Consider the following 25,209-nt stretch of genomic DNA (forward strand, 5'->3'; position numbering starts at 1 on the left):
AGGCAATGAGGTAGGCCAAATATAGATTTTAAAAAGTATTTGTCTGGAAAATTATGTTTAAAGGAGGTGTTAAATGTATTATTTTAAACATATAAATTCAGCAATAAAATAAACATTAACCATTCAGTGAAAAATGGGATGTCCAATGGAATTTATTTTGATTCGACCAGTTAGTGACCAATTAAATTGTAAATTAGATATGAAATACAAGACTTGGAAAGCTACATGTAAACATTCCTGATACATGCATAAAAAGCCATGTTTACTGCCAGTTTATCAAACAAGATACAGTAGCGTCTGAAATTTAATTTTATGAATGCAGGGTACACGAAGTACAGACACAACTGCTCTGATAGTCCTTAAAGTTCACTATATCATTTTTAACCCACTCGTTGAAAGTAGGCAATTACCTTACCGCGTTGTTTGTAGAGTTTGTGACGTAGAGTAGCTACAGTATTTCGGAGCTGAGGCGAGGGGGGTCAGGCAACTACACACAATTTCACTGGAATTGAGGGATGTGCTACTTCTTCTAAAGTGCGCTTTTTAAGTATCAGCAACAGGTTGTTTCGCTTTAGCCTACATATTGGGAGGAAGAAAACACTCTTTTAAACTAAAGGAAATAAGAAAGGAATAAGACATGTCCAATCTGCTCTTGTGGACGATGTGGCGACTGGTTATGCTGTCCACTGTCCTGCAGGTGCGCTCCGGCTGGACTTTTTCGTGCCCCGTCATTTGCCAATGCACCGAACAGTCTTTCCGCTGCACAAGGGAAACTCAGCTGAACTCCTCTGCCAAATCCTCACTAATTAACAACATGTAAGTATCCTACCGCAGATTCTTTCGTGTTAATCCAGCTCATCGCGTAATAGACGTGTGATTTCCATGCAAGCAAACAATTACATTTAGATTTAAAGTGATGCTGGTCTTTGTAAACATTTTCATCATTGCCAAATTGTTTGTTCAATAGACGGCAAGGTAAGGGTCAGTTCCATTCCATTCAGTTGAATTCAGGAAATTATCAATCGTGTCCTAAACTGGCTGAAATAAAATGGAATTGACCCTGTTGAACAGTGAACCTTTTGATGGAATAAATTCATTACCCATTTTTTTATTGCGCATTTTTTTCCTTCTAAAAACACTTTTAATTAATGTAATTGTCTTATGTATGTTAGAATTGTAATAAAATAAAGCGTATGTTCGCTTTAAATAACCAACTAACCGTGCTATTTTATTTTATTTTTTTCTTATAGAAGATTAACTCATCTGCCGTTACAAGAAGTCCCAAGTAATACTTTCAGAGATCTTCATAACGTAGACAGAATGTGAGTGACACAGCTCTTTACCTTCCCGGCGAATACACACAGTTAAACCATTAGCTGTGTCACAGAAAACTAAGATTTAGGCTCAGATGTCTTTCCACATTTGGATGCATTACAATATATGCATAACACCTGAAGTACAAATGGAACTGATATTAATTTTCAAAGCACAGAGGCTCAGTTGTAAATATCACCATCTCCTTTGTACTGTGATGCCGAAAAGCTCTCGACTGTAGCACTTACTGTGACCCAATTACAGTAGCTTGTTGAAAAGAGCAGCCACTTGCCACGAACCTCAGCCACGATTTAGAGACCTGCTATGTCAGAGGGTGCTTATGGTAACCTTGGAAGATAATTATTAACATGATTATTCACCCGAAAAACTGTTAAAGATATGCTTTTGGAGAAAACTGAAGTTAGTCACTAACGAGGCATTGGTTTATGGTGAATTGCTAAAAACTTCGGTAAAAGCGAAAAAGTTTAAAAAGTAAAAGGATAAATTATGTATTTAAAGTCGGGCTAAATTGTTCAAACCTACCAGACCAGCTGCTTTTGTAAATAATCACAATTTAGAACACAGATTTCTCTAGAATATCTGACTGGGACAGACTTAAGGTCAGGTATTGTTCTTTGCATTTTTCAGTCCCAAAAGGCAAAATAGTTGCCCAGAAGATGATCCATGTACCATTGCCGGTGGGTTCCGTTCTCAACGGTCTGGGAAAATCAGGCTAGAAGGAAGCTTGGGGAACTAGAACAACATATTCTTTTGTGGCCTTCGGGCAACTGGGTGTCTGTGGGGTCTAAGCACCCCATTTAGTAAATCAATAAACCAATGGAATGCATTTGAACAGATTCACAAAGTTTCAGCTTAAACAATAAATGAACAAATTGTTCCAGGTAACAAGTTTTAAATATACATACATTTTCCTATTTATGCACACACAAGGAATAATAACAGAGTGATCAAGTCAAAATCCTTTTTTTCCAGATAAATAATAGTAATCATTCCACCGGGACATTTCTCAGATGCATATTTTGCCAACTGACTGCATAAAAGATACAGACCATCAGTATCACATCACTTCTGTTTTTGAACAGACGATTCCTCTCTGTTATCGTTGGGTTGTCTGATGTTACATCACATTAACCGCCATGGAGGGGTCCAGCTCTGATGCAGGTGGGGTGGAAATAAATAGTCACTTTGCTGACACAGTTCTCTTCGCCTGCTGGGGCTTTGGACCTTATTACAATCTACTACTATATAGCAACCTGTCCTGTGCCCTGACTAAAAGCAGGACTGCACAGTGCTGTAAGAAAGGACATGCTGTGAGATGTCTTAATACGGACAATATATTATAAACGGGTAGAAGTGACAGTCGCAGTTTGTTGTTTCCTGTAGTGTAATTGGACAAAGGGGGCTTATCTAAATCTGACCAGCTCTTCGTGACAGTCAGTGGTCAAACTCGGGGACATCCTTAGCCAAATCACTACTGGCCTGACTACTGCTACTTTTAGACCATGCATTTTTAGATCATCGTATTGAAAATTGTGCCACAACCCAACAGAGTTTCCCGCGGTTGGATGACGCCATGTTCACGGTTCACACCTCACCATACGGACAAGGGGGAGGCGATGGAACCGAATCATCGATGAAACGCATTAGAATCATATCTGTTTATTTTTGTTTAGACAGCTGGCCTTAATGCTCAAATCGGATTTGTTTTCCAAATCCAATGTTTTTGGCTGACCTGTCTGCACAATAGTTTTACCAGTGCTGAGATTGGATTTGTGTAGACAAAGCTACGTGTTTTTATTTCTGTCCTGAATTGATGATGCGAGTCAACCCCGGTCACATGGGGACAGATGGAAAAAACTCTGGAAGCACTCAGTCATTTGACTGTTCAGGCACAAATTGTGCAGCCAGGTATGGGATATGTATTGAGTTTTGGATCACATACTAATGTCCAAATCAGAAGTGAAGTATCCAATTCCATGTTATTGTTTGCCTTTTAGAGCTCAAGGAAATGATCAGATGTGCATTAGATTTGGGTCAAATCAAACTGCCTGTCTAAACGAAGCCTAAAATTAGATTTTGAAGGGGTTTTTAGGGTTGCTGTGGCTGAGTAGAAATGTGCTTTAAAAAATATGAAATGTGAGATTTATAGAAAGAAAGAAAGAAAGAGAGAGAGAGAGATGTGGCAAATAGCTTAGCCATTATTAAACCTCTGCCGGGATGCTGAGGACCTGGGTGAAAATAAAATGGAGAAATTAAAATATACTTTTGCTCTAAGTAGCACCTTCATTTTGCTTCAATCAAAAGTTCTCTCTAATTAAAGGAGAGCGGCAGTCTATAAAAAAAACGATAATTACAGCAGGTGGTGGATGAGGAGAAATGGCAGGTGGAGGGAGTGGTGTGAGAGCTGCGAGCAGGCCGGGCTCCAGGCATGGCTGTGGGTCCTTCTAAAATCAGCCATTTTTAAAGGACCCAGTTAGACTACAGTGCTCAGAGATTCCATTACGTATTTAGGGTCTTGGGCACTGTGCTTGTATTTCTGATGAAATCAAACTCTATCCGTTCACTCGAATTGAGCGCAAAGTTTTGTGCGTTGGAAAGGTTTGTAAAAATTTAATGGCTCATGGCTTTATTCTCAGCTTTTATTTCATGGCGTTTTAATACATTTTGGTTTCACCATGTAAAAATTACAGCACTTTTTATGAATAGTCTCCTCATTTCAGGGCATCAAAACATTCGGGACAAATGGCGTTACAGGTGTTTCTGATTAGTTAGGTGTGTTCAATTACCTCCTTAGTGCACAGGTAATTGAGAGCTTTCAGTACCTAGTTTTGATTCTAGCCTTTTGATTGCCTTTTGAGTCTGTTATTGATGTTTGTCAGCAGGAGGACTAGAGTTGTGCCAATGAAAATCAAGAAAACCATTATGAGGCTGAGAAATAAGAAAAAAAGCAGTCTTAAGCTAACCAAAATCAACTGTTTGGAACACTATTAAAAAGAAAGAGAGCACTGACAAGCCAAGGAAATTGAACACGAATCAGCACCTGTGAAGCCATTTGTCCCAAACGTTATGACACCCTGATGTTAGGGGACTCTATAAAAATATGCTGTCATTTGTACATGATGAAACCAAAATATATAAAAATACACTTCAACCTCACGTGAACTGTTTGATTACAAATGTAAAATTGTGTACAGAGCAAAATAAAATAAAAATATTATGGTGCTCACTATATATATATATATATATATATATATATATATATATATATATATAGTGTAATGTTCTATGTAATTGAATTCATAAAATGCATATAATATATATAATACTATTACCCTTTCGGTGTATGGTAATGATGAAGCAGTTTGGGTATGTCATTCTTGCAGTGAAATTTCCCAGAGTGACTCCATCAGGATATTCAGAGCCAGGGCGTTTCACTCTCTGCACAGCTTGCAAGAAGTGTGAGTGCCTCTGTCCTCTTCACTGTCACACCAACATTTCAACACCGGGACTCCTTATAGCTGGTTCTGAGTCGCAGCAACAAAGAGATAGAGAACTTGAAAGGCAAGGCCATGGAAGGACTTCTTCTCAGGAGCAACTTGAAGCTGGCACAAAAGAGAGAGGTTCTACCTGGGTCTTACTGTTAAAAATGGGCCATACTTCAGGTGTTGAACTCAAGTTATCAAGTACTCCAGTTATAGGTCTTCTGTATATTCATCTTTTTGATCAAAGCCTTATTTTTGGAATGTTCATTAGTATTAAGTGCATTGTGTCAAGTATTTGTAATTGATATCTGATCTAACTCACTTTAGTAGTGATGATTACCTTTGCTCTGAATATCTTAACTATTATTCCACTCTGTTCTGGTGCTTATCCTTATGTGTGCTTAGTGTGTTTGCGAGTACTGGTAACTTAGCCTGTTTTGGCACATCCTGGATGAATACATGTCAGTGTAAATGCAGCTGGGGGCCAGGGACACCAGGGACAGGGTATGCACATTTGCTTTGATGGTATTCGTCTGAGAGAGAAGTGACATACATGCTGAAAGAACTGTCAGGGTAAGACAGTTTGATTGTAGCTGTGCCTGCTGTAAATATTTGTGGTTCTCCTTGCTTTTGCAGCCTGATACACAACATGAAAAACCTGGAGTTCATAAAGAAAGGAGCCTTCTCTGACCTTCCCAAACTCAAATACCTGTAAGGATGTGCACCCGTCCCATCTGTCTCCTTTGTTCGGCAGGGCATATGACGATCAATGGAATTTGAGGGAAAGCAGTCAGATGCAAGTTATTTGCCATGAGAACCTCTGCCACTTTGCCAAAGGCTAAAAGGTTTTTCTTTAGAGCAGGAACACCCATTGGAGTAACAGTGAGCTTGCATTGTGATGCTGGGCTTTGGTCAGTATTAATTTGCCTGCTCCAGACAAATATGCCCATGGCCTCAACAGCCAAAAACACGAGTCTTCCTGCATCTTACAATTGCATGCACCCCAGCAGGTGTTATTCAAATTTCCATATCTCACTACAAACATATCCATATATACATACAAGAGATACCATAAATTATCATCTTGCCATATTGGCTGTCACTCAGTGGAGCAGTTAACAGTGTCTTTGCTATGCGTTGTCAGTTACTTGGGAAATGACAGTTTTGGACAGTGTCTCACTAAATTGGTCTCTCTTTCCTCCCTCCCTCTCTCGCTTTCACCAGGAGCATTTGTAACACTGGACTGCGGGAGTTCCCTGATCTCTCAACAATTTCCTCCCTGGAACCCTTATTTTTTCTGTAAGTAGTAAGAAAAAAAAATGAATCCGTGTTGTAAATCTAACAGATTGTGCCCCCACCTTTTTAAAGAAGCAAGGCCAGGCATTATCCACAGACTGTGACTAATGGAGCTCAAAGTGCCTTTTTGCCAATCTATTGGTAAAACAAAAATATTGCTGTTACTTTGGGGGAGCCAGTCACTCAGTCAGTGTGGGGGACATTTCTGTTTGTAGGGGGCATTTGGACATAACAACAACACTCTGACAATAAATGCATTTTCAAATTCAAATTTTGTATAATGTTCTTTGGAAGCTGCCACGTGTCCTTTTAAAAAAGTTGGCAAGTGAGCTATTATCGATTATTGCAAATGTGTGTTTATCCAGAGAAGTGGGAGACAATATTAAGATCGACACCATCCCCCCCAACGCTTTCCTGGGCATGACGGTGGAAGAGACATATATGTGAGTGTGGAATGATGAGCTTTCTCATGAGGTCACCTGGAGCCTCCATTCTTAAATGTTTCTTATGATGTCACTTCCTGCAGTGAAACCATTGTGTGGCCTTATTGTGGGGACTTGTTGTATGCCACTTAGCCTATTAACTTGCAGTTGTTTGAGGTCCCGGTTGACAGGCTAGGCATTAAGGGGCTGGGTATGTTGTGGAGTAATTGAATAATCACTTGTTCATAGGCAATCACAGAAGGTTGCACAACAAAAATGGCATTTCGGTAATGTGCATTTCACAGTATTAAACGTTCTCCAATTTCCTGCTTTTCTAATCTCATTTCAGGAACCTGGTCGGAAACGGATTTAAAGAAGTACAGCGCCACGCATTCAACGGGACAAAAATGTCTAAACTGTACGTACCGCGTACGGCACCCATCCCCACCTACAGTCATCCGTTTCTGAGCTGCAGTCCCAAACTGGGCGGCTCAGGGAATGCCTGTCATATTGGCGTAACCTGCCACGCCCCGCTCAGAAGGTCTCTCCACCCTTCGTGGCCTTTGACAGGCACACGCTTGTTGTTATTGCGGGGATTTTAATGGGTAAGAAGGCTCCGGTAATCACGGAAACAAAATGTTCTGGTAAATAAACCGTGTCGGGGACAAAACACTGATTTGGAAGCTTATTGTTTTTGTACTTTCACCACACACTGGCGAGGGTTTGGAGTGTGTCTGTCAGATCGCATGTACAGTGCCTATGGAGAAAATATGAAAAATAAAAATAAGGCCAGATTCTTAAACTCTGTTCTACGTAGGCCACAGACTGGCCTGGAGGTTGCGGATTTGTCCAACGTTTACATTTCCAGAAAAGTCAGGCTGCAGACCCAATGCTCATCAGATACCTGCAATTAAAAATTCATACGTTGAGCTGAATTTTGCAGGGGGACAGGTCCTAAATGCCAAATGAAATGTTGCATTTCTAATGTGTGTGTGTGAGAGAATGTGATTTGTATGCTATTAAAGTCCCTGCATAACTTTTCTGTCCTGTTTTCATTTCAGGGTTCTGAAAGGCAACAGGAACCTACGTAAAATCCATGATGAAGCCTTTGAAGGGGCGACAGGGCCGAGTCTGCTGTAAGTGTCTGGTCCCGTAAAAGAAAATGGCAGAATTAAGTAGAAATTCACATCTAAACAGGAGTATGAGTATAGGACTAAAACAGCCCTTTCTAAACGGAGGCGGGGCCCACTGGTGGATCCGGGGTACTCCTCAGCTAGAAAGTGTTAATTGCAAAACATTGCTTGTGTACAGAACATTTAATAAGGCAAAATTCTGCTAAACAATAAAAACCAGCATACCGTGCAGCTCTACAGAGCCAGGCAGGCAAACCCCCTGTCTTAGAGCTCATTAATGCATTCTCAGACAGCCATCCGTTGCACTGCGTCAGTAAATGCGCTAAATTGTGAGCACGTCGATAAATTTAAGCGCCGTTATATCGCCCAGGACAGGAGGCCTTCCTCGTCCGCGGCTCGATTTGCGTTCGAGATCAACGCGGTTTGTCTGGGGCCCTGTGTGGTGGAAACGCTCTGGGGTGTGGCAGGAACAGAATGAGCCGCGATGCCTGGGGAGCCAGCCCTATCGTCCCACAGCCACGAAAGCGAAAAGCAACCCAGTTAGATTAGGAAAGCACTGCTCCAAACGAGCGCACACAACCCGGAAGTGACAGTTGCACGCAATCTGCTGATTCGATGCGTTCCCCTCGGCTGCCAAAATGTTAGCAGCGAGAGAGGGCCGGGACTGTCTTCCCCAGACATCGTTAATCTTTTCAATTAGGCTAACCTGACAACTTCTGCCATTTGTCAAACGTATGCAAACCTACAGTGCTAGAGCATGTGATGAAACAGAATGCAGTAGAACTTGGGGTAGAAATCTTGGGAATTGCTTGTTGGAAATGAATTCAAGCGCTATTGTATTTTACCTGGTGACAAAGTAAATTAAATTAAATTTCACATAAAGGGACACAAATCATTGAGAAGAACTACACATTTATTTTCAGAATTTAGTGGACCCTCTTATTTAGAGCATCTTGCACAGATTAAATTTTTTATAGTCTACTTATAGAGCCACATATTTAACTGAAGCAGTTGAAGTCAAGTAATTTACTAATGACAATAGCGCCCAAGATGGGAATCAAACCCACAATCTTTTGAGTTACTAACCAATCATTATTATCCATAATCACACTACACCTCTATCTGTATATTTGCCCTATATGTGAAAGTGCTCCAAAATAAGATCCAAGTGTGATCCCAGAAGTATTACTGTACTGTAGGCCATCCAGCTCCTTTAAATCCCATTCCAATGATGGATTCCAATCCATCATTCATGCTTCTTTTGCACAAATATAGTTTGTCTAAATAATTGCAAAAGTACACTGCTTTGAGCTACAGAAAGAGATATTCACAGCTATATTTGGGTAGAGTGTGGGTGGGGCTTCATATAACTGAAAAGCTAGTTGTACTTTGGTAATAATAAACTGAACAAATTTCCTGCAAATCGGTTTTTGTCACCAAGATGGACTTCAACCCAGTAATTTGTAGAGCAATGCATCAATAGCATGGCACCTCATCACACAGAAATATTTCTATCACAGTTTACTTCTTAAATTTCTCCCAGTACATTTTTGCCACTGATACTGCTCTTAATGCGGTTCATTGTTGTGGGCCTAGCCAGCTAACTTTCGCAAAGGCTTATTATTATTTAACTAGAAGACTCCATTACACACAATACCACAGTTTCTGAGAAGCTTCCCCAGTGTATTTTCCTTAAGGTGCTTAAAATGAAGGCACATTTCATTTGCTATGGATAGGTCTGTGGTATGCTGGCTTTGTGTACACACATTTATTCTGACCTATGAAAGTACATTCCTGGAACTTCTGACTCCTTATGCCGAAAGTGTTGTTCAAATCACAAAGCCTTGCTTTATCAAGTAAAATAGACTGATAGTGTTTTACAGCACGGGGCCAGTATCCTGTGTTTTCTGTAAGGTCTTATCATGCAGACATAACGTACGCACCAGCAGACCCACATACAGCACTGTGTCAACTTGCCTGAATCATTTTAACAGACCATGAGCCGTAGGTTAGAAAGACATCTTTTATAAATAGATACATTATATTAATGCAGGATATTCATCACTAGCTGTTCCCAAACCTCTCCTCGGGTACCCCTAGCAAGGTCCAGGTTTTTGATGTGTTCCAACACAAGCACACCTGATGCAACTAATCATGGGCAATACCTGGGTCTGGTTGAGGGCTCTCAATGAGAGGTTTGGGAACCACTGCTATATGTGATACTTGACAGTTGAAGTAGACTGAAAAAGAGGGAAACCAGTGGTGGAAATGTTAGATATCGGATATAAGTATAGGACAGTGTGTTCCACTCAGATCCATTTAAGGGAAACACAGTTTACTGAAATTTCCCAGTGCAGTTATGATGATGCTGTGCGATACCGTCATTTCTGTTTCTGGTTTAGCCCAAAAATGTTACTGACGCTGTGTGTTTGTGTGTGTGTGTGTGTGTGTGTGCGTGCGTGCGTGTGTGTGTGTGTGTGTGTGTGTGTGTGTGTGTGTGTGCATGTGTGTGTGTGTGTTCTCTCCTCAGCGATGTGTCTTCTACGGCTCTCCGCTCCCTCCCAGCCCTCGGCTTGCAGCAGGTGACAGTGCTGACCGCTCGCTCTGCCCAGGGGCTGAAGACCCTCCCCCCTCTGGAGAACCTGGTCAACCTGCAGGAGGCCCACCTCACCTACCCCAGTCACTGCTGTGCCTTTCACACCTGGAGGCGGAAACACAGGTAGAAACTGCTGGCCACAGAGTCCCTTGGGCTGTGGGCCAGGACAGGGGAATATCTGTATCAAAACAGTCCAATAGAATAATAATAATAATAATAATAATAATAATAATAATAATAATAATAGCCACAAGCGGAAATTAACGGGGTCCTAGCAGTATGGGGCAATGGTGCAATGTGAATAAATTAAAGAAAACAGAACTATTGTAATGAGTAATAATAATCACCATCATCATCATCATCATTATCATTCTCTGTAACGAAAGCACACACATACTATATTCTGAATGCTAATAAGTCTCAATGAATACACCTCCACAGGAGAAGCAAAAGCACCTTTCTTAGTTTTTCTTCACATTTTTGTTAAAACTAAGTCAGAGAAATAAACAACTTCCACATTAATATGTGTGCTACACACATTTCAGTGTATGTTAATGCTTCCCCGTGAGATGCCATGGCAACAGAACAATGCGTGGTTTCTAGGCTGAAAAGCAGGGCAGAGGTGGCTGTTAACATTTAATCCTGACATTTTGAGAAGCCAAGCAGAGCCATTTAAATAAAAAAACTATAAAAGTCTCCTGATGGAGGCAATAGAGGAAAGGTTACGGGGTCACCAAAATCCAAATGTTTCTTCCTCTCGGGAACATGAATGTGCACAGCAAATGTAACGACAATCCTGCCATTACTTTTCCAGATATGTCGATCACAAAGTGAATTTTTGGCCTGATGGCGGCACTCGACGAAAGATCATGGGGTCATCAAAATCAATAGGTTTCTTCCTCTTGGGATCATGAAAGTGCATAGCAAATTTCATCGTAATCCAGCCATTACTTTTCTGACAGACAGACGGATGGATGGATAGATGTCATTACATAACCTCCTTCATGGAGGTGTAAAAAAGTAAAAGCTTTCTATGTCTTTCTACTAGTAAATAAGTGCTCTGGATATAATTTAATAACTGAAAACAACTGATAAGATTATAAAGATAATCTAATAATAAATAATTAATAACCAACCGGCACTTCACATCTGTGTTAAGTGGCAGATGTTCTCTATATGGCATCGTGTTCATTGAGATACTCATATTGAGCGCTAGTGATGTCATTCGGATATGTAAACAGGACATACTCTCTGCTCTATTGAGTCAGTCTTCCTGCAGCTGCACTGCTGTAAACTCACATCTACGGGATGAAGACCGTTCTGCTATACTGCCACTCTGCTGTGGAGCCCATTAGCCATCTCACTCAGGAACATTTTCACTGTTATATTGTATTATTGCATTATATTATACCTCAGGAACACACACACCATTATGTGGGCCCAAGACTGCACAAACAATATTAATTTTCAAAATTCGCTCAGTTTATAGATTTCTTTCCCAGTTTTTGTGTTCTTTCCATTCATATTTTACTGTGATTATTATTGTTGTTGTTGTTGTTATTATTACTTTATGTGGTTTTGTTGTGTTCTGGTTGTGTTTACCGCTGCTGATTTGCACGTCTCTTATCGGCGTCCATTTTCTGGCCCAGGGAGAACGCGTTCCTGGGGTCCTTTGGGAACCTCTCCAGGCTATGCAACAGCGGTCCACCACAGGGGATTGGGTAAGATGTTAGCACTGTCGCCCAGTCCAGATAACTGCAGGAGCTGGACCGTGACTGTAGAGGTTGCCACGGGCCCAGCACGCAGTAGTGCTCTTTGATAGGTCCTCCCTTGGGTGAGCAGCACTGAAGCTCAGAGAGGAAGTTCCCCTTTGTCAAAAACGCGTAAAAAGGGCTGCCTGACGAGGAGCTTTGAAGCTGAACTACCACGTGCAGTTTAGAGGATGCGTGAGGTTTGTCTTCCCATCTGCGTTTTGCATTTGAAGTGGTCTGAACATTTCAGATGATATAATGACAACACGTCGCTAATTCCCAGGAGTCTTTCGAAACTTGAAAGTGCTCCATTTGCAATTCAAGTTTGTGAAAGTGCTCGAAATTTGCAGTGCTTGAAGGTGCTCATTTTTCTCTTGGCTCATTTAAAAACCTCTTTATTTCTGTTTTGTGTGTTTAATTGGATTCTTTCAGTTGCTGTATACTTTCAATGCAGTGAAAATCCTAATTTTTGAAGTAACATCACCCAGTTTTCCAAAGCACATAGTCTCGCCAAAATGCTGGTTATAGGGTGGTATGCAATAAAAAAAAATCCATTATAATTCATGTATAATTCAAGTCATATTTCACCAATTTACAAATTAGGTCCTTGACAAATTATCCCTGAAAATAGTCGAGTCCTTCATTTTTGCATCATATATACTTTAGGACCCATAAGTACTGGACTATGGGGTTTAGTAATGGTTGCTGATTTAGTATTGAATCCTACAATTTTTTTGGGTAGAATGGGTTGGGACTTTACAACATTAAACAGATCACAAATTCCCCCTCTGTTCAACATTCCATATCATCCTGGGACATCATGTCAGTGTAGCCTGTGTGTGATATTTATGCATGATGTTAGTAGGCCTAGACTGTTACAGATCTTCCCTTCACAGACACCACACACACACACACACACACTATACATCCTTCAGATTCATTACCCAACGGTAAAAGATTTGCCAAATCATTTATAACACACAAAAAAGATTAAATGTTTATGTAGAAAGTACTCCAGAGCTGTGTGTAAAGCACACTGCGGATCCTTTACTTCATGTGAAACCTGCTACAGTCCATCGATGTGCATTTCACAGAAATCTTTTCCTTTTAGCATTGTGTGATTTAAGATCTTGCCCTCGCCCTACTGCAGGTACCCCTCTGCAAGCGACATGTCGTACCCAGAGTACAGCCTCGACGACTTCGATTTCCAGTACCTCAACCTGGAGCTGTGCCTGAGCGACGCCCCCATCAAGTGCACCCCGGAACCCGACGCGTTCAACCCCTGCGAGGACCTCCTGGGGTACGCCTACCTGCGGACGGCCACCTGGGTGATCGCCGTCTCCTCCGTGCTGGGAAACCTGGCGGTCCTGGCGGTGCTGCTGACCAGCCGCCACAAGCTGACCGTCTCCCGCTTCCTCATGTGCAACCTGGCCTTCGCCGACCTCTGCATGGGCGTGTACCTGCTCCTCATCGCCGTGGTGGACCACCGCTCCCGCCGCCAGTACTACAACCACGCCACCGACTGGCAGACAGGGGGCGGGTGCGGGGCGGCGGGCTTCCTGACGGTGTTCGCCAGCGAGCTGTCCGTCTACACCCTGACCGTCATCACCCTGGAGCGCTGGCACACCATCACCCACGCCCTGCGGCGGGACAGGAAGCTGCGCCTGCGCCACGTGGCGGCCATGATGGCGGCGGGGTGGGGCTTCTCGCTGCTGGCCGCCCTGCTGCCCGTGCTGGGGGTGAGCAGCTACGCCAAGGTGAGCATCTGCCTGCCCATGGACATCGAGACGCCGGCGTCCCAGGCCTACGTGATGGCGGTGCTGCTGCTCAACGCCGCCGCCTTCCTGGTGGTCTGCGTCTGCTACGGCCGCATCTACGCCAGCGTGCGCAACCCCCGCCTGGCCACGCGCCGCAGCGACACCAAGATGGCCAAGCGCATGGCGGTGCTCATATTCACCGACTTCCTGTGCATGGCGCCCATCTCCTTCTTCGCCATCTCCGCCGCCCTGCGGATGCCCCTCATCACCGTGTCCCACTCCAAGATCCTCCTCATCCTCTTCTACCCCATCAACTCCCTGTGCAACCCCTTCCTGTACACCATCTTCACCCGGGCCTTCCGGCTGGAAGTGCGCCTCCTGCTGAGCCGCTGCGGCTGCTGCAGCGACCGCGCCTGGCTCCACCGCCTGCTCGGCCTGGCGGCCCGCAAGCCGCGCAACAGCGCCTCCTCCAGGAAGCCCAGCTCGCTCAGGTTTTACGCCTACCACATCAAGATGCAGGGCTGCATTCTCAACAGAGGTCCTAAATAACTGAATTTTTTATTTTATTTTTTTTTCCAGATTGTGGAATTATTCATGCTGATGATCAAAGGTGCTGACTTTAATACTGTACATACCTGCTGAATATTTTTGTAATAAATCTGATGAAAACACTGTTGGGAGAAGGAAACGTTTGTGACTGCACTCACTGGGGGGTATTTAAAATGGGTCATCGATGATGACATCACTGCTCTCCTCTTCTCACTTCACATCTCCTCTCCCCTCTCCCCTGCTTCTTCCTTTCCCAAGTTATATTTGTTCCTGACCGACTCAACAAACAGAAGTGCGAGTGTGAGTGTGTGTGTGTGTGTGTGTGGCGAGGGACCGTGGTAGGTCACTCATAAAGAAGGGGGGAAATGGCGTTTACTCCATTAAACACATTTGTCTCAGACCCACAAGGCGTGCCTGAAGCCCGGCCCGTCTGCAGCTCATCCGTTTGCTCAGATGATCGTTGATCAGTCAACACCGGATGCCCACCTCCCCCCAAACCCCCCCCATCCCCCCTCCGGCCCCCCACCTACCCCACCCCCCCACCATGAGTCTCGTGAGGCCTCTGCTGCCAAAAGCACGGTGTGGCAATGGGCCTCCGAGCAGCAGGGCACCTTGACCCAGCATCATCTGTCAGCGTCTCACCGCGGTGGCTGAGCACATCCTGTCCTGCCGCGTGGAGAAAATAAATTAAGAAAATGGTTGTGCCACGCAAAAACCCTTTTGTGTTTGGGGTAATTTGTTCATTGCTTGAGGCTGTAGACTTGTCTACCTCAGTATGGCAATCCATTTTTAACCTGGAAAGGGGTGACGAGGGGGGGGGACTGCTTGGGGGGGCTACATTTCCTGAATTTAATAAAGTGTAAAACAATGGCGTACCCCTCAAAACACGATTTGTTTTTGCGAAGCAGGTCTCGTCGGCTCCCGCAGCGTAAACAGCAGCGAGGCATTTTTCCTCCGGGCAAAGGAAGAGCACACGGCATACATCCTGTTTGCCGAAGCAGGTTGTCACCGCTACCAAAAGATAATGCCACGTGTACTTTGCACTTCAACGTGAGGGAAGCTGTCCGTTGTTTTTCAGTGCCAAGTAGGTACACATCCTTATGGACCTCTCGCCCATCCGACACGACAGCAGTCCTCAGAGCGGGATGCTAAACTCCATGTGTAATATAGTTAATTGCAATGACAATAAATTGTACTGCAGTTCACCAGCCACACACAAAGCAGGCAGTGATTGTGGTAGAATCATCAGCCAGGGGGGCACCAGTGTGCAGAGAAAGGGCTACCTTCACATCCTGCCAAGCTGTCTAAGCCCATTTTGTCCCACTATGGGAGAAGTTAATAGGGTTTCTTAAACCCAATTAATGAATAATATAATGCTGAAGCAAAACAAGATCAATGTTAAAAGGAAATAAGTCATGCTGCTACACCGGACTAACAATGGCTCATGCAAGTTATTCATTATTTTTAATGGCTATTTTACGAGAATGTCGCAAATGAGACCTAGAAGTGAGCTTGTGGACTTCGATAAGAAATCTGAATTTCCCCACCCTGCAATTTTATGTTTGTCATACGATCAAGATTGTCGCGAAAAAAGTATGAAATAGAAGAGGAGGCCAATGTATGCTTCAAATGTATTTGAATTTTACTGAATCAAAACAACTTGTATGGGAGTTTGAAAACGATGAGGTCACATTTCACCCCTTGGCTTCAGGCAATCCTATCAATCGAACTCAAACAGATAACCTGCTGAAGATTCCAAAATCATATATTCACCACACTATATCACCTTTTAGCAGAATTTATACACAAACTCAAAAAATGAATTAAATATCTATAAATAAAGCAAAAATGTAAACAGTCTGCATCGCTTGCTCAAAAAAGAAAGGTTTTTAAGCCAGACAGAACACACCACGTGAATAAATGTGCAAGTACAGACCTCATTAGCATTCCCCTGAGCCGCTCCACAAACGAGCTCGATTTGAATTTAATGGCATTACACCATGCAACATAAACAACAACATAAATAAACGGAAACTCAAAAAGCCATTCACAGTAATGGCTCATTATAAATTCTCTCTGAGCCCAGAAGCTCCATTTGTGGCAGGAGAAGGCTTTCGTCGCCTCCCCCCCCTCCCCCCCCAGTTTGCTGGTCACCACGGTTCCTTCCCACTGACTTGAATTGACTTAATCTCTGGCGGTGCTCTCGTTAGGTTAAGTTCTGAACACATTAGGCAAGTTTTCTCATTATGTCTGGTTTACCCGCACAGCTGTGTTGACCTACAGGACGCCTGGATCTAACAAGCGCTCCCCGGTCACCACTCCGCCTCCCCCACAGCCTTGGAGAAGACATAATCTTTTCCACAAAAACACATCACCCCATCCTTCAGGTAGAACTTCCACCTGTTCTTGCTGCGATGGATCTGTAATACAGGACAACACGAGAAGTGAGAGAACTGCGCTGCAAGTCATTCTGGGTAAGAATATAAAAGTAAGATGCTAAGTAAATGTTGGTCAACATTCAATGGGGACATCTATGCATAATATTTGTCCCGTCATTGTAATTCTTCCATACTCTTCCGTTCGACCCAGCTAAATCGTGTTTGGCCCAAACACACATGCAAATCAGCTCTATTTATCACTATGAGTGTATGGCGAAAGGGCGTGAATTGGGAATCACACTATTTTAGAAAAGAATTCATGTCGCTTTAATCAGCAAAAGATGAAGGAAGTTCCCACCCTGTCCTGTGGGCTATTTGGGTTGGGCTCCATGTGTTACTAAACAAATAAACAGGGTTTATCTTGAGCCAAGGCAAAAACTTCCCATGACAAGTATACTACTGTTAAGCTCATTCTACCGCCATTGTTTAAAATGGGACGCTGTTAAAATGAAATAAACCACCAAGGGGCCACAACCTAAAATGACTAAATTAAAGCACTGACCACCCCAACATTTCTTTTTGAAAGGGAGAGCTCATTTTCTAGTGCTTTTCCATGCATCAGTTTTGGTATGTTATTGTTTTGTTTTGTTTTTCGTACAATGAAAGGCATTTAGGATGTTTACAGGAGGTCGTCCACAGGACATCACAGTTGAACCCGCTGTGGAGTGTGTACCTGAAATGCATTTCCTGGCTTTAGACCACAAACCCCCAAATGTCCCTATACCAGCCATTATAAAGCTAGAAGGTAATCAAAAACCTCTTTGTAAATATCAGAGATCTCATCACACAAAAATGGTCTGTGCCAATCAAAAACTTACAGTAAAATTGAAATAATATCAAAAAAGTGAGATATCACTTTAATAAGGGAAACTCACCTTGTCGTACTGACACACAACAACGTTGTCTGTGTCAAAGAGGTCTGGGACATCCTGCTCGCTGACATCATCCCCAGAATTCAGCGGGTCCTGAAAAAAACAGTGCTCACATATAGAAGGACTTTGTATAGTCATCACAAAAGACAGTGTACAACGTGTGTGTGTTCATTGAGGTATGGAATCAAATTTACCCTCAACTGAACATTAATTACTCAAAGAATACCATAAACTACCCCGGAGACTCAGATGTTGCCCTAAACTTATGTCACAGCACCACCTGCTGACGTTATTCAGCACATGCAAGCAGATTGGACAAACAAGGTAGTGAAGTAGGGGGTGCGTCCAAATACTCAAAAGAATGTATCCTCCTTTCCTCCACTGCCACCCCATCTCCTCCGTGCCCCAGAAATTCATCCTTCTGTCCTCCCTGTATGTGAATTAATGTGAATTAATTTACTAAAATGTTTCTTACCATCAAATTTGATTTCAGATGTTACAATAGGTAATAATGTTTTTCAATGTGAACAATGAAGATTGGGAAACAACAACTCAGACAATATGAACCAACATACCCTTTTCACTAATCTATGGAAATATTTCTGCATTAGCCTATGTGAGATGGAATGAACTGGCAATAGAATGTAGGCTGTTACAGTATAGCTGCAGTATATAATGTGATTAGTGCCATAGGCTAAGGTTCAGACACACTGTGCACCTTGGGATTCTGGAATTGCAATAAATCTTTATGTTTGCACAGGACCTACTTTGAGATGTTTACTTAGGGCTAATGTTGCTGATTACATGTGTCTCCATGCGAACTGCAATGCCAGGTTGATGTCTGTACAGGCTGTAGTCTACTTGAAACTTACAAGCTATTTTGCAGCTATTTGCGGGCTTGGAAGAATATAACGATTACGACAGAGCTATTTCATCAATTGTCGACGTTGACTTTGATGACGGAGAAGATGATAAGCTGTCCTACTTTTCTTGATGCATCCTCGTTCTCTCCTTTCCTCCACTCATCTCCACCCCTCCCCTTTCCTCCACATACAGGAGACGAGTGGTAGTGGGGGAGTGGATGAATGGAGGTGATTAGTGAAAAGTAATGGGACGCAGACCAAATCTCCAGACACACACGTGTATCTCCGTTTGGACATGGCAATCTGCCGCTCTTTTGGGTTCAGTCATAAACCTCATTCAGCAACTTGTGATTAAACTGTCCTTGTTTTTTCTGTCAATGAGGAGCAGAGCCCAGCCCAATCCCTACGAGACCTACTGCCCATCACTGTCACTGAAACCCAGCAGCCTCTGTTCCTCCCATACCTGACCCCTCCCTCCCCCCCTTCCTCACCTCTTCCACCTCTTCCTCGGCGAGCCCGTCGGCGTCGTCGCTGCAGCTGTCGGAGGAGCCCCCGGCCGTGCTTCCCTCCCCCTCCTGCAGGGAGCGCAGGGCCTCGGCGTTGATCATGCCCAAGAACTCGTTCTCCGTCATGCCGTCCCCGTCCCCCTCGCCCGCCTCTTCCTCCTCCTCCTCCTCTTCCTCCTCCGAGCTGCTGCCGCCGCAGGCGCCGTCCAGCTGCACCATGTCCTCCAGCGCGTTGTGGTTGTAGTCGAGCGGTGGGCCCGCCTCCAGCTGAGGAGACAAATCCCGTACCACAGAGACTCAGCGGCGGGCCGTCCCCTCTCCAAAACACACGAGTAACAAGCCTGACAGCCGCTCTGAGGCAAGGCTCACGTCCCACAGTGCGCATCTTCACGCTGCAGAGAAAATGGCTTCCAGGCAGGCCGAAGTCAGACATTTTTAATGCATTAACCAGATGGCAAACCATGTATTATGTATTAACAATGTATTAATATTGAAAGCTCAGTCTCCCGCCTGCCGATGGTGAAGCATTCAGATTTTATGCACCTTCTGAAAATTCAAGAAACGCAGTTTTAAGGAGCATTCAGAAGCCCTGGAAACACGCGTTGCTAACCAGAACCTCCTAGAGTTAAAAAGGGGGGATGGAAGGAATGCATCAATAATAAAATCTGCGGTAATGTCACTAGGAAATGTGCTGTAGCAGAACATTCCAGCGCAGTGAGCGGCCCTGCCTTTCGGCAGTGAGGTAATGTTGGAGAGCGTCAAGTAAGGTCTTCGCCTTGATATGACAGACGTGATCACTACAATATCTATGCACTTCGAAAATCCAAGTGTGAAATGCAAAAACAAGGATACTCCACACACAGATGCTTTCTTGCTGGATGCCTCTGGACTCACCTTGGTAGGACTCTCAGATTTGGCGTTCTCTGCCCTTTCTGTCCAGGTCCCCACGTCCTCTTTAAGCACCGCCTCCTCCCCTCGCGCTACGACCTCAGGCCCCGAGGCCGGCGTCTGGCCCGACGAGGCCTGGAAGTCGCAGAGCGAGGGCGTGGCCAGGCCGGCGTCCAGCAGCCGCGGGCTGAACTCGATGCCCTCCAGGGTGAACTGGTCGTCTCCGGGGCTCTCTGGGGGCAGGACCGGGGCCTGGACGACCGCAGGAGGCGGCGGCGCGGCGGCGGGGGGGAGGGGCCGGGCGCACTGGTTCTGGAGAACCTGCTGCTGCTGCTGAGGCTGAGGCTGCGGAGGCTGCTGCTGTGCCACAGGCGGGCGGAGGAGGGGCCCAGCGGAGGGGGGCGGGGCGTACAGATCCTTCACCTGAGGGGGCGAGGCATGCAGGATGGTGGGGGGTAGGACCCTCTGGGGCGCTGGGGGCTCCCGGGGGTCCAGCATGTGCTGCACAGGCTGCGAGAGGATGCGGTTGGCCCCGGGGGCCTGGGTCACCATCACAGGGACGTTGACCTTGTACAGGTGACCTGGGGGCGCAACACACAGGCTTAACTGGGGGACGGATGCAGCCATCTTGCGCTACAAACTTGCGTTTTCGCAAGAACAGCTCCAAACACCAGACTACCATTTTCCACACTACTGAGACTCAAGAGCCTTTCAATTTTCTCCAGTATTATTCAGCCCCAGCAGGAAACTGTGCTGCGCAGAATGGGGTCAGAAACAAACGGCCATTTTACATCACCGGAAACCCCCAAATGTCTTTGAAACCTACCACAAATTGTGGACTTGTGAATAATGTCATACATCTGCATGTGGAGTAAAATATTATAACAGGTGTGAGTGCTAGATGGGGTAAGAGTTTTACCCGACGACGTCTGCAGTGTGACCCCAGCAGGAATCTGAACGGGGTAGCTCACTCCCGGTGGAAGAGAGAAGGTAGCAAGGCTAGCAGTGCTGTTCTGGAAGGATTTAAACACAATATCTAAGTCTATACAGCAATTAACTCCTATTTAAAGTTCTATGTTTACTTATCCCATTCTGCTAGCATCATGCGCTCTCAGTCCACAAATCACTACATCTAAAATTCATTACTTTAAATTTCAGACACCATAACCTTCAATACATGACTTAAAGGGCGGGGGGAGATGACCAAGCTTACAGCAAAACAGCGGCTCAAAGTCACACCGATTTCCTTTTCCAGGGGGCATACAAGTGCGCACAATTTCACGACACTGACTTTTTTTGAATGACGCACCAAGTAAATGTGACTTTAAAAATTTTAACTGAAAAGGAATGTGCATAATGAAAGAGATAGTGAAATGGAACACGCTGTCAGTCTGCCGGGTTAAAATAACTGAGAAGTGTGGTGAAAAAGACTGTCACTAGTCAAAAAGGTTTAGATTTATCTCACAGAAAAAGGGAACAAAAGAAAGGAAATACATATCCCCTTATTGTCACTATCCCCAAGGAGAGGATTTATTTTTAAAAATCTGAAAAAACCTTTCAGAGCCTGACGCAAGAACCCGAGTCATTTCATTTCAGGTTAAAATACATTCCTCGTTTTCCTGTAGGTCTCCCTTATAAAGTTTAAATTGTGTTCCACTGTTGGGATGATTTATATTATGTCATCCTGACCCATCCGGCTGCCAGTCATAACAGAGGTTTCTCACGGACAATGAGTTCAAGCACCACCTTGAGTGCCACCATTGCCCCCTTGTCTACAATGTGGAGGATGATGCAATTGTATTAACAGCACTCTTTCGCACCTGTCCTTCACAAACAGAATGACTGAACTGGGACTGCTCCTTAAAAATTAATGGAGAAGTGGATGCAAGGCATCGGGACAGGACAGATTCACAATCTGGGTTTAATTTCAAACGTGATACTACTTTATCTAGAATATAGCCTGACGCAAACCCAGGAGAGTGGATCGCCATAGGCTTTCAATCCCTAAAGGGATTTTTTCTCCCATGCAGGACGTTTTTCATATTTCCATATTTCAGCGTTTTTCCAGAATAAAATCATACGGACTGCTCTGAGCTGATTTAAAATGGCATTTGTCACTTACCGCTTTAGAGGTGAAACTCTGAACATTTTGACTTGCAGGAATGACTACTGAAGCTAGGGGGGAGGGAGAACAGGAGATTTCAGCAAATCAGTTCTACTGTGTACCTTTTCACATTATTACTTCAGGTCAGGTGAATTATATGTATTTTTAAAATAGACAGGAAAATATGGAATATGAATATGATTTGACGATGACTGAAATGATAAAGGTAATTCATATTCATATACTGCTTCCATACTTTTTTAATGAGGATCAAGTAAACTATGGCTGGTTCACCTTGCATGTGTCATCCACACTGAAAATCAAAACAATACAAAGGAGAAGGGGAGGACTTCAAGAATTTAGTTTGGTTTTGTTTTTTATTTTTAAGGAAAAATGCTTTTTTAAATTTGCAGATGATCCCCATATTCCCAGTGAGCCCAATTTATGAACTCTTGATTTAGAGAATAAATGTAGCCCCCAAAGGATTCCCCACATCAGTAATATGACATACGCTGACTTTATCTGTAGGCTACCTCACCAGTGGGTTTGTGCAGAGTCTGTGTGTAGTTCGGTGGGAGCTGCAGGACGAAGTTGGATGGGTTGAGCGTGTCTTTCAGGAAGCCCTCCACCGCTTTCGACTGCATGACCTTGGACTCCCACAGCTGCGTGGGACACAAAGAAGGCAGCCGTCTAGCAACAAGTGAAGCCACGATGCGTTCTCAGTCACTCACTGATCTGAATGTATTCCACGGAGGGAAGTCTTCTGATTGGCTCGTGCGCGACAGTATCCGACAGTATCACATGGCCGCCCCCAGGCATTATCCGGTTCATGAAGCTTTATTCTATCATCGGTACCGTCATCCTGTCTTCAATAGCCCCAGTTATATTCCCTTCTGTCATTCTGATTTCATATTCAAAACAGCAGGGGTTCCCAAGCCTTATCCCACGGCTCCCAAGAATGATTACCCCGTGGTTAAGGACATCCACCTCAATGAAATGACTGAAAGTTTTATACAGCTTTATACTACAAACAGTATAGGCATTAACTTTGCTGAGAAATCCAAGGGGATCCTTCACACACTTGAGGGACTCTGGAGACCCCAGTTCGAGAACCCCTGCCCAACACACACGTAGGAGGTGTGAAAACTTCAGAAGCTGGACATCAAAAACAATACTCTTAATTTAGTTAAGAGTACACTGGGGTTACACAAGCCTATACTTGAGATGAGATGAACATTTCCCTCTGACATCATTTCTGACAAAAACGTAGTATTTCTTCACCAGTCAAATTCTGTACAAATTCTGACATTTACAGATAACAAGCAACTTTCATCTTGTCTCTTGTTTAACCTACAAAATTCTCTTGTAGATTAATTTCTGAAATGGTGCCATACAGATAATAAGTTATAACAAATACACAACATGGCAAGGTAAAAATGCAGCTGCCAGACCAGTTTTCACAACAAGCGCCACAAGCACAGCTGCACCAGTAACCTAGCAGAAAATCGTCATTCTGAAATGATTCTGAAATTTAAGAAGTGAAAGCAAGGCTTACTACATGGATCAAGCTTCTAAAGATAACAAGAATAATGATAGGTCAGGGTAAGAATACAGGGCAGGCCCAAACACTTCACTCAGAAGTGCAATAGTGACACCCTCCATTTTTTATTTTATTTTTTAAAGCAAACTTTCCATCAAAGAATATAGCTGCAATGAAACAAATCTTTCTGGAGGCCTCAGAAACTTCCATTGACTGTGTCTATGGAAATTATTATAGGTTCATACAATGAAATTATCTCCCTTAATCCTCTATGGCTGGCTGATCTGAAACCTATTCTCCCATGATGCTAATCAAAGCTGCAAAAGCTGCAAGATAAAAGCAGCTGTCAAGCTGACAAACTTTAAAATCCATCATCTTTGGCCACTGTGAACCAACCTCTTTGATCTTTTTCTCAGATGCTCCACTAACATCCGAGAAACCACTGGACTGCTCACCTTTCCTCCTGGGTGTAAGGCGGCGAACTATCAGCTGCCTGGATTTCTCACCTGTCTCAGGTCTTCCAGCACACGTTCTTCCATCCCCTCATCCAGAAAGAGCTCCCTCAGGCTGTCGATCACATCATCGATAACTGAGAGGTATAGCTTGGGCTACAAGAGTTGACATTTAAGGCCAGAGTTGGGTCAGGTTTGGTTGGTGGGATAGGAGGTTGAATATAGAGGTCTGGTCAGACAGAATTCTGCAATGTGTGTGCGACTAGGTATGGCTCCTCATAAAACATAAATGCAACTTCAGTAGTTAGAGATCTCTTTCTAGAACCAATTTCATGAAATTAACCCTTTTTTATGAAAATCAGGTTTGGGTGAACCCACACAGAGATCGAAAATATCACCACATGGCGTCACTATTTGCTTGAGTAGGCAGCGCTCCGAGTAGCACACCGTAGGCCTATCACCATAACTAAAATGGAAAAATAAAGGTTTTTTATTTTATTATTATCATTATTTTTTAAACTTTAATCAACAATCCGATTTGGATATTGGGGATTAACTCAAAGCAATAGCAAGACAGAGATAGCAAGATACATTTATCTACTTTTAAACCATAATCAACTGATACCAATAGTAAATAAATACATTTGCTTTTTCATTAACAAACAAAAAAGCGAAAAAGCAAATTTTGATGGATTCGTTTAGCAATCCGACCAGACGGCTCTCAATAAGGGTCCGCCCAGCTGGAAATCTGGCTACAACAATAAGAAACTAATGTTGTAAACTAGTTGTAAATGTAATCACTAGCACACCACTTACCACGGGGTTAGAACTGGATAGCATTGTCAATGCACTTCACCATTAAAAAGTCCAGAGCTGTTCAGTTCTTGACCGAGTTTGTTAATTAAAAGGCTCTTCTGGAGGAGTGACTTCGCGTAACTCCTCAGCTGGAACTGACGAAGGTCGCTAACGATCTATCAACCCAGCCGGTCTGTTTCGGTTGAAAATGAAAATCAAGGGAGCATTTAGCTATCCACATTTCCTGTAAAACCAATAATTTCTCCTTGAACTTAAAATGAGTTTACTTTCACAGGATGGTTAATTGTTCGTTAATTAGATGGGAAATATTAATTGTAGTCTTTAAATATTCGACATTAACAACAATGGTACGGCATAGCCTATTATCCACAGATACTGATGAACTGAACACTTGAGTTGAAACTCAAAA

At 43.7% G+C, this 25,209-nt stretch overlaps 2 protein-coding genes across 4 annotated transcripts; one reads left to right on the forward strand and one right to left on the reverse strand.

Annotated features, from left to right (window-relative positions):
- The first annotated feature begins 477 nt into the window (after window positions 1-477).
- Window positions 478-14,360, forward strand: lhcgr (luteinizing hormone/choriogonadotropin receptor). 2 transcript variants are annotated; one of them, XM_035399747.1, is made up of 11 exons: window positions 478-816; window positions 1,251-1,322; window positions 4,719-4,793; window positions 5,454-5,528; window positions 6,042-6,116; window positions 6,479-6,556; window positions 6,885-6,953; window positions 7,597-7,671; window positions 10,199-10,387; window positions 11,914-11,985; window positions 13,166-14,360. In XM_035399747.1, exons 1-11 carry the CDS (start codon window positions 638-640, stop codon window positions 14,319-14,321), a joined length of 2,115 nt encoding a protein of 704 aa, XP_035255638.1. In that variant the 5' UTR covers window positions 478-637; the 3' UTR covers window positions 14,322-14,360. The 2 variants fall into 2 exon arrangements, with proteins under 2 accessions (XP_035255638.1, XP_035255639.1); XM_035399748.1 differs by lacking the exons at window positions 478-816; window positions 1,251-1,322; window positions 4,719-4,793; window positions 5,454-5,528 and having other exon boundaries at window positions 6,043-6,116; window positions 6,481-6,556.
- Window positions 14,361-15,940: 1,580 nt separating this feature from the next.
- gtf2a1l (general transcription factor IIA, 1-like) lies at window positions 15,941-25,110 on the reverse strand. Of its 2 annotated transcripts, none has more exons than XM_035400629.1 (9): window positions 24,801-25,110; window positions 24,039-24,099; window positions 22,531-22,654; window positions 22,011-22,063; window positions 20,808-20,901; window positions 19,895-20,469; window positions 18,986-19,267; window positions 17,635-17,724; window positions 15,941-16,741 (listed from the first exon to the last, which is right to left on the reverse strand). In XM_035400629.1, exons 2-9 carry the CDS (start codon window positions 24,069-24,071, stop codon window positions 16,634-16,636), a joined length of 1,359 nt encoding a protein of 452 aa, XP_035256520.1. In that variant the 5' UTR covers window positions 24,072-24,099; window positions 24,801-25,110; the 3' UTR covers window positions 15,941-16,633. The 2 variants fall into 2 exon arrangements, with proteins under 2 accessions (XP_035256520.1, XP_035256519.1); XM_035400628.1 differs by having other exon boundaries at window positions 24,039-24,140.
- Between the last annotated feature and the right edge of the window lie 99 nt (window positions 25,111-25,209).

Source organism: Anguilla anguilla, chromosome 18 (assembly GCF_013347855.1).
Source record: "Anguilla anguilla isolate fAngAng1 chromosome 18, fAngAng1.pri, whole genome shotgun sequence".
NCBI classification, from domain to species: domain Eukaryota; kingdom Metazoa; phylum Chordata; class Actinopteri; order Anguilliformes; family Anguillidae; genus Anguilla; species Anguilla anguilla.

Excerpts from the sequence above, each read along its gene's own strand:
- lhcgr (XM_035399747.1), top strand. The coding sequence starts at position 638 with ATGTCCAATCTGCTCTTGTGGACGATGTGGCGACTGGTTATGCTGTCC. Across the intron at positions 4,794-5,453 it reads CTGCACAGCTTGCAAGAAGT|CCTGATACACAACATGAAAA; the intron begins GTGAGTGCCTCT and ends TTGCTTTTGCAG. Across the intron at positions 7,672-10,198 it reads GCGACAGGGCCGAGTCTGCT|CGATGTGTCTTCTACGGCTC; the intron begins GTAAGTGTCTGG and ends TTCTCTCCTCAG.
- gtf2a1l (XM_035400628.1), bottom strand. The coding sequence starts at position 24,824 with ATGCTATCCAGTTCTAACCCCGTG. Across the intron at positions 20,902-22,010 it reads AGAGTTTCACCTCTAAAGCG|AACAGCACTGCTAGCCTTGC; the intron begins GTAAGTGACAAA and ends AAATCCTTCCAG. Across the intron at positions 19,268-19,894 it reads AATCTGAGAGTCCTACCAAG|CTGGAGGCGGGCCCACCGCT; the intron begins GTGAGTCCAGAG and ends TTGTCTCCTCAG.